We start from the raw sequence: 13,371 nt of genomic DNA, 5'->3' as shown, positions 1-13,371 counted from the left end.
AAAGCAATTCCAGCACGCGAGTTGTAATAGTGCAGTTGGTAAGGCGACGAACTGCTGTAGCAAAGGAGGTAGGTTCGTATATTGTTGGATGCGAAAATATTTTATTTCCTCTTCATGTTTGTAATGCATTCTGAGACTTCATTAATCATCAAAGTTAAGCATTTTTCTGAAATATTTGTTGTAATTTACAAGTAGACGCACTTTCTCAGTAATGAGTATCTCTGAGTTTTAAATCGCATTGACCGACTGTCTACGCAGGGTTCCACACTACACTGTAACAACATAGCTGTTCAATGCTAAGGCTTCCTGCCAACTGGAGCTGTAGAGAAGAGGCTATGGAACAAGCCAGTACCTGCCGCATACTGGTGCTGCATACCAGTGCTGCCAACTGTTGAAAAGTTACGAAGGTGGAGGCGTTAGTTTTCAGTCAACCCTCATAGATGCTTTCTCTGAAAATTATTTTGAGCAGTTAGTTCAGGAGCCAACTTAAAGTGTAAATGACTGTGAAAACATACTTGATGTCTTAGTAAAAAACTAATCCTGGGCAAATATGGAGCATTGTGACAGACAAAGCGATTAATGACTACAAGGCTGTTGTAGCGAGACTAAATACCATAACATCCGAAACGCAGCAAAAATGGGAAAATATATCTAATAAAAAAGGGAGATAAAAATTCACTTGATGCCTTCCTAAGATACAGTTTCAACTCCTCCCAAAATAACTATGTATGCGTAGGCCAGATGTGGTTTAAATCAAAATAAATAGTATCAATGGAAACTGAAGGATTTATACCAATTAAATTAATAAAAGACAGAGCAGATCCCCCATAGCACAAAAGTTTGGTCAGAACAGTATAGCAGAAGCAACAAACAAACCATTTTATGGAATAAACAAGTATTCAAAAATGTGACTGGTTGCAGTTTTCTATATTTATATAATAACAGTGTTTCCTAGGTCTACCTACATCTGTTTTTAACCTGCCTCTTTTGAGACAGAAGCCTTTTTGTACTTCCCCAAGACTCTCTAATGTGGCCCAACATGTGTCTAAGAAATTACGTGATATAATTGGAAAGCTCAGTTTGTTTATGAAGGATTCTGCGCATTTTGTGTTAATGCTTTCAGTTATAACAATAATAACTTTGGTGATTTTTGATGTTAAACAGTTACTTTCAAACATTCCAGCAGTAATAGTTTTGGAGATGCTTGAGGAGAAGGCATCCTCAGATGTAGCTGAGTTAGTAAAATGTTTCCTTGTATGTAGCTGCTAAAGATGACATGGAGAATTTTATAAAAAAAATGGATGAAGTATGCTCCTCACTTTCCCTTTGGCTGCAGATACATTCACGGAGTCTTCGGAAATGTAGGTTCTATGAGGAATGTCTGTGAAACTGTCCTTATTGCCCATTATGTGGGTGATACATCATCTGGCCACATAGGGAGGAGATACTACAACATTTTAACAGATATCTCAAAATCATGTATCCTAAAATCAGTTTTCATGTGCAAAGAGAGGATATTTTTGGATTTATGTTTCCTTGTCTGTAGGCAATCTGATGGAAAATTAGAACACAAGGTGTATAGAAAACCTACAAATACTAAGCCATAGCTGCATACGGATTCCCCTTACTGTGTTTCACAGTGACAGATAGTTCTCAGCTCACTGACAGAAAGAGCATATCAAATCTGTGATGGCACTAATTTAAAATGAGAATTAAGTTACCTAAAAAAAATATGCTAACAGGTAGCTGTACAGCATAATCAGCAGGCAGACCTCCGATGTGGTAGAAAGTAGCAGACAAGAGAGGTGAAGAGGAAACAGAACTACAATAATTGATATTTCTGTCATTTATAAATGGTACACTTCAGAAAGATCATATGATGTAAAGATTTAAAGTCAGTTTTTTCCAGCAGTCATAAAGTAAAAGCATTTTATCAACAAAATACCAACCAGAAACACTACAGACCACTGGACTGTAAATAATTAGGAGAAAGTGTAATAAAGTGAGCATAGGGGAGACAGACCATGCAGTTAAAGAACCCTTAAAAGGTCATGAATGGTGTATGCTTCAAACATCCTAACAAGTCAGTCACAGCTGAACTTAGTGAGGAATGTCATCAGGATTTACGGTGTGCTTTGCTAATGCTGGAATTTAGCAAAAGCGCTGTAGTCACTTAAACAGAAAAGTTGGAGAGGCAGTTGACTTTACTGAATGCCCTAACAATCTTAATTGTGATGAAAGCTTTAAAACTACCAGCAGCATGGCAGCTGTCTACCCTCACAGGGAAAGTATCCTAACTCAGATGACTTATACTGAATGAAAGTTGTTTCTTTTAAAAAAACAAACATGTGTCTGTTCCACTCTCCATTAAGATAATATATCTTAAAATTTTGGAACTGTGTACAGTCAGTGTTTGAATACTAATAAATCTAAGAACTGTATTACCCAGTAAACAATTATCAGCACTCATGATAATGAATATGAGAAATTCTGCTCTCATATTAACACAAGTTTAACAGTACTACTCATTGTCCAGCCAGTTCATTGCGTAAGGCCTTAGTAAGAGGACCAGAACATTAAATAATAAGAATCTACAAGAATGACATCCTACCAGCAAGTAAGATCTTGTAAAATAATTGACAACAGCCTTAAAGAAAGGACAGGATTTACTGCACAGACTAACTTTGTGTTTAAGGGAACGAACGAACACATGCTGCATCTTATTGCATAATTAACAGAAGTGTGGTATGTAACTGAGAATGTGTAAGAATTACATTTTGGCAAGACAAAAATATTTCTCAGGTTAGTTTACTGCATATACTGTGTGACTTAATTTTACCATGATGTAGAATGTGTCTGAAGGACTACAATTTTTTTTTTGAGAACATAGCAACATGTGGGCTGTTTAACAACTGGATTTTTTTAACCTTAATCTACAACAAAATTTGCTAAATATAACCCAGCTACATACAACTTATCAACTCGGAAACCCATCTATGGTGTGGAACAAGTTGTAAAGAAAAAATATTACAATTTGATTTCTAGATAATTATCCTTGGTGTATAATTTTATTTCTTGGAAAGCTAAGGTACTTGGTGTTACAGAAGAGGGATCTCTCTCCTGTTAGTTCTGCCCAGTATGTTCAGTTTCTTGAGAATCCCTACTGTCCAAAATAGTTGAGGATAAATTACTTAGTTTTCATTCAGTCATTGTTGACCTCATCGTTATACATTCTCAAATTAGTGCTGTACCAAGCTGTTGTTCTTTTGGCTTTGTTTTTGTTTTGGATGTAAGTAATCACTTGCTGACAGCAAACTACCTCAATAAGAATGGAGTACTAATTCAGTGTTTGTAAGAAAGGATTGAGGGATAATTGTTTGAGGACTAGAATATAATACATGTTGATCTGAGAAGAGCAAAGTAATCCACCCCTTTCCCCCTTTCTTCGTCTCTAGACTCATTGCAAATTATTACTCATGCATCCATCCATGACCATTTTGCTTTTCTTTATGTTATGTGTGGAAATGCATTTCATCTTGTTGTTTTGTAATGCTGTTTCATTTATGTGACACATGCTCTGATAGCAGGTGATTTTCGTGACAAATAATGCAATAAACCATTTTAAAGTTGGATTAATTTTTTCATATTTTTCTTGTGTATAGGAAATGTGATGATTTTTGTGTCCTTTGCTTTAATCCCTATTTAATAGTAAACTCAAAAATTAATTTGACAGCTTACATAAAAGAGTGAAAGAAACAATGAAGAAAGCATTTTGGGATCTGCTGTCTCTTAAGCTTTCTGAAGACCCACCAGATTACAGTCAAGCAATGAATTTGCTTAGGGATATAAAAGAGGTATGTTATGTATTTAGTTTTATTCTATAACATTACTTATGCTCAGCACATTTATAACTTCTTTTCATTTTGTTGCAGTATTTGTTCAGTCTGCTCTTACCACAGCATGTGAAACTGAAAGAGGAAATATCAGACCTACTGGATGAAGATATAATCCAGCAACAGGTTGATGCTGGCACATTAAACTTCCAGGTTTGTTAAAGGTGTATGTTTTTCAGAAACTTGATCATATTGTAGATGTCATTAGTTTTTGTACATCATGTGACACTCTGTAATTGCAGTGAAAACCAAATAATGAATTGTACTATCAACAGACCAGTACATGGGTAACTGTTGGTGGGATTTGAGTATTGTATAAATTGTCTTGCTTCCATGTTCCTCACTGGAGGAATATGGCTGTCATCTTCGTGCAAGATTTGAAGCTTAGCCTGATTTCTTCCTTCATTTGTACTTACTGTTTTACTGCAGTTATTTACTATTTCTCTTAATGATTGCTATTGCTGTTGTGTGATTCTCATGAAATTCTGCTAGACAAGCTCAAGTATTATGGCATGAGTGGGTCAGTGCACAAATGGTTTAATTCGTACCTAACTGGAAGAGTGCAGAAAGTTGAAATAAGCAGTTCTCATAATATGCAAAGATCGGCACATTCCTCAAACTGGGAAACTATCAAGAATGGGGTTCCACAAGAGTCAGTCTTGGGTCCTTTGTTGTTCTTAATATATATTAATGACTTGCCATTCTATATTCATGAAGAGGCAAAGTTAGTTCTCTTTGCTGATACAAGTATAGTAATCACACCTGACAAACAAGAATTAACTGATGAAATTGTCAATAATGTCTTTCAGAAAATTACTAAGTGGTTCCTTGTAAACGGACTCTCACTGAATTTTGATAAGACACAGTACATACAGTTCCGTACAGTAAATGGGATGACACCATTAATAAATATAAATCTTAATCAGAAGCATATAGCTAAGGTAGAATATTCAAAATTTTTAGGTGTGTCCATTGATGAGAGATTCAATTGGAAGAAACACATTGATGATCTACTGAAACGTTTGAGTTCAGCTACTTATGCAATAAGGGTCATTGCAAATTTTGGTGATAAACATCTTAGTAAATTAGCTTACTACGCCTGTTTTCACTCATTGCTTACATATGGCACCATATTTTGGGGTAATTCATCACTGAGGAATAAAGTATTTATTGCACAAAAGCGTGTAATCAGAATAATAGCTGGAGTCCACCAAAGATCATCCTGCAGACATTTATTTAAGAATCTAGGGATATTTTCAGTAGCTTCTCAGTATATATACACTCTTATGAAATTTGTTATTAACAACCAAACCCAGTTCAAAAGTAATAGCAGTGTGCATAACTACAATACTAGGAGAAAGGATGATCTTCACTATTCAAGATTAAATCTAACTTTGGCACAGAAAGGGGTGAATTATACTGCCACTAAAGTCTTTGGTCACTTACCAAATAGTATCAAAAGTCTGACAGATAACCAACAAGTATTTAAGAAGAAATTAAAAGAATTTCTGAATGACAACTCCTTCGACTCCATAGAGGAATTTTTAGATATAAATTAAGGAAAAAAAATAAAAAAGTTGTTATATTAACTTAATTATGTTGTTAAATTAACTTAATTATGTCATGTATTGGAAAATTTGACTCGTTCCACATCATTACGAAATATCGTATTCATGATCCATGGAACTAGTATTAATCTAATCTAATCTAATCATTTCCATTTACTCTTATTTAAAAAAAAATTTATGTTAACCAAATATCTTCCTCCAAGGAAATTTATAGAACTGGTATTTGAAAGTGATTGCCGAACAATTCACTGCCCATCGTATGTTGCACTTATGGACCATGAAGGTATGAGGAATTAGGACTTATATGGAGGCATACAGACAGTTGTTTTCCCATCGTTCTATTTGCTAGTGGAACAGGAAAGAAATGACAAGTAGTAGTATAGGATACCCGACACCACGCACCGTACGGTGGCCTGCGGAGTGTCTGTGTAGATGTAGAAATAGATAGCAGTGTATTCAGTTTTGGGATACAAAAACTATCAGTTTCACAGTGTTCATTGAATTATCATCTCATAAAACACACATTTACTGGTTGTCATCAAAATAATAGATGCACAAGAAAAAACATGATTAATTCTTAACTTGATGTGATTTAGATGTGGCACCCATGCCTCAGGTCTTGCAGTGCCTCATGAAACCCCATGCCCCAGATGTTGACTGCCTCCGGCCTAATTGATATTCCTAGTGTGTCTTCTCGTTACAGTTTTTAGACAAGCAATGGGACAGTGAGGAGTATTTATTTTCATTATTTAATTCATGTGCGACATGCTTTGTTTTATTCATGGTTTTTATATTTGTGTATTTTCTCAAAGCTTAAGCCAGATTATTTACTGCTGATTGTTGATTTTTTTATGTTTTGAGGCACAGGGCTAAAAAGATAGGCTTTTTCAACTATTTACAGCATTAATTGTTGTGAGAGTTTGGTAATAGTACTGGCATCAAAGTGCTGATGAAGTTGTTTCTGCAAATTTAAATGCCATCTGTTTGCAAGCGGATGGTGGAGGCAAGGTGGGAGCTCAGGAGACTCCAGAGAAAGGCAGCTGCAAATGTAACAAGTTCTTCCTTGAAGCATCCACCGAATGCCGACGATCTCGTTACATAAGCCGATCACACAGTTTCCACACCAGTGGTGTGTGTAGTCGACAATGCTGTACCTGCTGTGGCCACAGGCGGAGCCCAGCTGCATCATAGTGGTGGACACTCACCATGATGAGATGCCCGTCTTGTGATGGTGAAAGAAGATTGGTGTGCACGGGGAGTGACCCGCTGCCCCCTGGGCAGGAGTCAGCCATGCTGCTGGAGTTGACATGGGTGGCCAGGTGCGCCATGACACTAGGTCCAGGTGGTCTTAGTGCATAGAGCTGTTGCCCTGCCATGGCCTCAAACTGCTGGCTTCTGCTGGCATATTTATGTGATTACCCTTGAGCAAAGCTCCGTCATCCTGGTATGGCTTTGAGACTGAGAATTATTTCGTTACAAAAATGCCCATTACTTTCAGTTGGCAGCACTGCACTTGTCGTGCATATGCATCACTATCAGTCATGTATCCTAAACCACCAGTACCACTGTCAGTGTGAAAATATTGCTTGCCCTTTGCTGCATTAGTCTGTGTGGTACCACTGAGTTCACTGTTTCAGCAAGCTAACCTGCCTCACAACAGTGCGTCAGCCTTGTTGAGTTATTACAGAAATGGCATCCCACACTCGCCTGCTGTCAGCACTGTTGCAATACATCACTCAGGCTCACATTAATATGCCCATATATGGCTGGTATGCTACAAAAGATTGCTAGCGCTCAGCTGTGCCAACGACATGTCAAAAAGTCAAAACACTCAGTAACATTTAACTTGTTTTTCACCAGTCATCCATAATGATTATGTTCTGTCAGGATTTATATTACAGTTGTTCTTTGATAATCTTGACGTTCTGAAGGAAGAGGCAGTTGCAGCTGTTGATGATATAACCTACCCATCAGTGTTATTGCTAGCATTCAGCTGATTCTTCTTTTCTGGTTTTGCATAAATTTCAAATTTTAACATAGTTTCTTCTTCTGAATCCATAGCAGTCATCAATATATTTTTCTTTCCGGGTTAAAGTTGCTGGTAAATTCCATGATTTACATGAAAGCTGTTCAAATATATTGCCTATTTTATAATATTTCACTGTTCCACTATATTTTTTAGTTTTAAGAATCAACATTTTTCTCTCTTATATAGTGTTATCATCAACAACTCCACTGTACTAACTTAATTACAACAGCACATTTCTTTAAGAACAAAATGATTGCTACTCTCCAATTACAATAAACTTCACAGAACATAACAAAGGAATGTTAAAAGTAGTACACATCAAAAGTTATACATAAATGCTTCCTATGGCCATTAATTCTATAGCTGCTAGCAACCAGTTCAGATCGATCCATTTGTATAATTTCTGTAGTATTTGTCCTATAAAGCTCATTTGTTTGTGCTCCTGTTGTTTTAATATGAAAATTCATGAAAACAACAATATAAGGAAAATATTATGAAAAGAATAATTTCCACTCACCACATAACGTAGATACTGAGTGGAAAAAGACTGTCAAACAAAGCTTTCAGCCAAACAGGCCTTCATCAGAATTAGTCAGAACACACACACACACACACACACACACACACACACACACACACACACAAGCAAGCACACATCATGCACACAGGACTGTCATCTCTGGCATTTCGGATGGGAATACAACTGCCACATAGAGTGGAAGCAGCATTCTGGAGGGGGCAGGGAAGGGGAGAAGATAAAGATTGCAGGGTACATGTGAGGGTCGGGGGGGGGGGGGGGGGGGGTGGAGAATGCTGTCTGGTGGAGCATGCAGGGTCTAGACTGGCAACAGGCACAGTGTCAGGAGGATGTGGGGCAGGGGAGTGGGGAGGGGTGAGGGAACAAGGAGTGAAAAAGGAGAGGACCAGGGAAGGGGAAAGACGGATGGGTGCATTGACAGAGGGTGGCACACAAAGAGGGTGAGAACGGGAATAAGGAGGAGGTGACAGGACAGTGGGGATGGAAACTGTTGGGTGGGGGTTGTGGGAACAGTAGGTTACCTGAGGGTAGGGTGGTATTATTTCACAAGTGGAGAAGGTGTTGTAGAGATGACTCCCATCTGTGCAGTTCAGAAAAGTTGGTGGTGAAGGGGAGGATCCAGATAGCTCTGATAGTGAAGCAGCCATTTAAATCAAGCATGTTGTGTCACAGGGCAGTCTACTTTCCTCTTAGCCACAGTTTAGCTGTGGCCATTCATCCTAATGGCCAGCTGATTGGCAGTAATACCATAAAAAAAGTATGCAATGATTGCAACAGAGCTGGTATATGACAGGGCTGCTTTCACAAGTGGCTTGGTCTCTGATGAGGTAGGATAAGCCTGTAACAGCACTGAAATAGGGAGTGCTGGTGGGCAGATTGGGCAGGTCTTGGACCTGGGTCTTCCATACAGACGTGTTCCCTGTAGCAAGGGATTGGGATTGGCATAGGGATGGGCTAGGTTGTTGTGGAGGTTAGGTGGGCAACGGAACACTACTTTATAAGGGGTGGAAAGGATCTTGGATAGAATGTCCTCCATTTCAGCTCATGATGGTAGGTATTCACAGCCCTGACGAAGGATATGGTTTAGTTGTTCCAGTCTGGGTGGTATTGGATGACAAATGGAGCACTCTTGTTCTTGGGGGTGGTGGGAGGATTGGGGGAGGGGGAATTGCACAGGAGATCTGTTGGCAGACTATGTCTGGAGGATATGGCATGTCTGTGAAGGCCCTGATGAGACCCTCAGCATACTGGGTGAGGGAGTCCCATCGGAGGCTGGCCACATGTGAAAGTAGACATGTCATATACCAACTCTGCTGCAATCATTGCACAACTTTGAGTATTGGTATCACTACCAACCAGCTGCCCAAAAGGATGAACAGCCGCCGCGAAACTGTGGCCTAGAGAAAAGTAGACCACCGTGTAGTACAACATGGAGCTGAACATGCTTGATTTCAATGGCTGCTTCACTACCAAAGCCATCTGGATTGTCCACTCCACCACCAGATTTTCTGAACTACACAGATAGAAGCTATCCCTACAACACATTCTGTGCTCTTGAAATTATCCTAGCCTCAACTTGCGGTAACTTACTGTGCTGTACCACCTCACCCAACAGTTTCCACCCTATATGAGCTATTCTCATCCCCTCACCCTCTTTGTGTGCTGCTCTCTGCCAACACATCCACCTGTCTTTCCCCTTCCCCGCTCCTCTCCATTTTCACTCCCTGTTCCCCATAGCCTTCCGACTCTGTGCTGATTGGCACTCTAGTCCCTGCATGCTCCTCCAGACAGTACTCTTCTCTCCCCCTGTTTGTACCCTGCTATCCCTTCCCTGCCCCCTCCAGGTTGCTACTTCCGTTCTACACAACAGGTCCTTTTCAGTCCCAGCTGCTGCGGATGGCAGTCGTGTGTACGTGAGGTGTGCTTGCTTGTATGAATGTGTGTGTGTGTGTGTGTGTGTGTGTGTGTGTGTGTGTGTGTTTCGTTTTCTGAAGAAGGCTTTTGGTGAAAGTTATGTGTAAGTGTCTTCTTGTTGCACTTGTCTGAAACTCAGTGTGTCATCTTTACAGCGAGTAGAAATCTGTCTTCCTCTTATATTGTTGATATTCCAACCTGGAAGTTACATTGTTTGAAAATTCATGAAAAAGTTAACAAACCCCATTCTTTGCTCTCATGAGTTCCTGACTCCAGTTAACTGCTTATGAATTATAATACAACATAGTTCTGAAAGATAGTTGCCCATTTTAACCATAAGGAATAGGATTTTTTATTGCCATTTATTCCTGTATTTCTCAGATCATATTTGAAAACCTATGTGGATTGGAGCATTGTTTTGTGGTAGACTGTGGCACATGTTTTCAATAATGTCTTTACTGCAGCCTACAATTGGTGATCCTTCCCTACTTTCAGAAAAAGAATATGTTGGAATAATTGATTCTAAGATAATAGACCACTGTGTCATTCTTTATCTAGCACTTTCAAGCAGAGAGTCTGTATCAGTAAAACAGCAACCTCAGAAGATGTCCCCCACAGTTGAAGATGAAACCTCAGGGAATAGTTCTATATATCCACCACAACCTCTCAGACTGAAAATTTAACTGAAATAAACACTGGCCATGAAAGCCTAATTATCAGAAATCCAGGTTGGTTAGTTGGTTTGTGTGATTGAGGGGGCCAGACTGCTACGGTCATCGGTCCCCAGAAATCCAGGTATCTATTTGCTAAGTTCTTTGTGCTGGGATTACTATCCGGTGATGATTTAACTGTCCTACTTGCCTCACCCTGTACTGAATATTTTTTGGAGTACACGTTGGTAATTCCATATGTCACTCAATATCTGGTCTATGCTGATTTATAATAAATACAGTGAGTGTGTAAATTATTTGGACGCTTCTGGTGTTATGGTGTGAAGTTTCTCTTCAGATGAATTACTGCACAAACTCAAAGAGCCATTAAAATTGTTTTCTCAACTAGCAAGTACATTTTTCCCGTAGTTTTGAACAAGATTTTTAGTAGTGTGAGACAAAAGCAAAGGTTGTCTTAAGATTCACTCAGGGTGTTCAGTTCTCCATCTTAGTTACTACTCCTTATTACCTGCTGCTCTCCGTGTATTCACTACTAATTCAAAGAGAATAGAAAAAGTCACATCGGTTCTCCCTTCTATTCCAGTCTCGTGTTGTTCGTGGAAAGGAGGGTTGTCGGTATGCCTCTGTGTGGGCTCTAATCTCTCTGATTTTATCCTCATGGTCTCTTCGCGAGATATACGTAGGAGGGAGCAATATACTGCTTGACTCTTCAGTGAAGGTATGTTCTCGAAACTTTAACAAAAGCCCGTACCGAGCTACTGAGTGCCTCTCCTGCAGAGTCTTCCACTGTAGTTTATCTATCATCTCCGTAACGCTTTCTTGATTACTAAATGATCCTGTAACGAAGCGCGCTGCTCTCCGTTGGATCTCCTCTATTAACCCTATCTGGTACGGATCCCACACTGCTGAGCAGTATTCAAGCAGTGGGCGAACAAGCGTACTACTTAGCAAGTAGATACCTGGATTCCTGGGTACCGATGACCGTAGCAGTCTGGTACCCTCAAGCGTACTGTAACCTGCATGTTTTTGCAGGTTAAGATGTAATGTATAGAAGAAAGTGATATACTGACCATCTGTCATATCACATCTCCATTCATTGTGAACCACAGAAAAAACTTTTTTGCTCTATTTTGTTGAACATCTTTTCGTGGAGCTAACTGTTCTACTGTCTCCTGCCGCAGCTGTGTGTGTGTGTGTGTGTGTGTGTGTGTGTGTGTGTGTGTGTGTGTGTGTGTGTGTGTCTTTCTTAGAGAGAGAGGAGAGAGAACTCTAAAAAAGGGCTTTGTTCAGCACTAAGGTTTTTGCTCGCTGTTTTAGATGCTTCTCAGGAACTCCTGTATTTGGTGAGTAGTGAAAATTCATATTGCCTTGTAGCTTCCCACCCTTCCCATAACCCAGTGCTGTCTTTGGGCATGTTTCCGTATTCTATTTTCCTTTCTGTTGCACATTTGTCCCCTTTCTCTTGGTTTATGTTCCTTTATTTGCCATCTCTTTGCTCAGACAAATATTTTCAGCTGTGCCATAATGTCTGTGTAATCCTGTAGTTATGTTCTCAGCTGTGTATTTCACTTAGTATTTACCCCCTGCCCAGATGACTCTCATTTCCTGCATCTTATTTTTTGCTTCTGCAGAAATATTGTTACTGTACCATGCACTTCATGTCACCACTTTGCTGTATCTTCAGGTATTTTCATTTCCTTCGCCAATATTGATTGTTACAATACAAATACAGACATCCATCATACCCTGTACCAACCTACCACCCATTTATACTCCACTCAGTCCTGGTGTATAACTTCTGAGCTTGGTAGCCAGCATTTTCACCATTAATTATATATTCTCACTAGGCACATTCGAGGATTATTCAAATTATTTTTTGCTTCCTTTTTCATTATGTATCGTAACTTGGACAGCTAGTTTTTTGTTCTTATCCTTTCTCCTGTGCCCTGTCCTTGCCCCTCTCCTATCTGCACCAGTGTACGAAAGTTTGTAATTCATTAGGAAAACTTGAGACCCACATACTGTTCTTAAATTATCTTAGCCATGAGATCACAGGTATCCATGAACGACCTGTATCTCTTCAACCCCAAATTCCTACATCCCACATCAAAATTGAAATCCTTGCCTTCCAACACTTACAACAACATGCTCTGTGTCACTTCAAGAAAACTGTATGATTTTTTAACTTCTTACATCACATTGAAATACCTGGGTCCACAATAATTGCGACAGGCTGCCTGTGACATCTCCATCACCCCTCATAACCACGAAACCCTTGCCTTGCTGATCTACCACAAATGCTACACCTCCAAAGGCTATATCACCCTACCAAACTACTGTGAACAGGAAAAGCAAAATTTTAAGTAGAAACAGTAAATTAAGTTATATTTATATGCTCTCAGCCTGGGTATAAATGTGCATTATGTATTTAACTTTGCCCTCACTGCTTTTTCTGTTAACAGCAACTCACTTCCACAACACTGCAAGCACCCTCTCCACTCAAAGATTATACTTAGACTTTGCAAAGAAAATTCCATAAATGTCTAATTAGTGTTATGCACTGCTGCAAATTAAAATTTCAAGTTTTTTAACACACTTTTTCTTTCTTACAGGACTATGCCCAATGTGTTATTGCAATCATGGGGAAACTGTGTGCCCCTATAAGAGATGAAAAAATAAAAGAACTTTCGGAGACAAAAGATGTAGTTGCTGTCTTTAAAGGGATACTGGAGGTTTGTATCTTCCTTCATCACTTTCT

At 39.2% G+C, this 13,371-nt stretch overlaps 1 protein-coding gene across 3 annotated transcripts in view; it reads left to right on the top strand.

The window, feature by feature from the left end:
* LOC124805069 (T-complex protein 11-like protein 1) overlaps positions 1-13,371 on the top strand; it is a 140,797-nt gene that overhangs the window by 75,718 nt on the left and 51,708 nt on the right. For all 3 annotated transcript variants that reach the window (XM_047265494.1, XM_047265495.1, XM_047265496.1), the window contains 3 exons: positions 3,734-3,854; positions 3,933-4,046; positions 13,226-13,345. In XM_047265494.1, coding sequence (XP_047121450.1) covers positions 3,734-3,854; positions 3,933-4,046; positions 13,226-13,345 — 355 coding nt within the window. The remainder of the gene's footprint in view (positions 1-3,733; positions 3,855-3,932; positions 4,047-13,225; positions 13,346-13,371) is intronic.

Source organism: Schistocerca piceifrons, chromosome 7 (genome assembly GCF_021461385.2).
Source record: "Schistocerca piceifrons isolate TAMUIC-IGC-003096 chromosome 7, iqSchPice1.1, whole genome shotgun sequence".
Taxonomy (NCBI): domain Eukaryota; kingdom Metazoa; phylum Arthropoda; class Insecta; order Orthoptera; family Acrididae; genus Schistocerca; species Schistocerca piceifrons.
The sequence above is the reverse complement of the archived record's forward strand: the minus strand, read 5'-3'. Positions and strand labels throughout refer to the sequence as shown.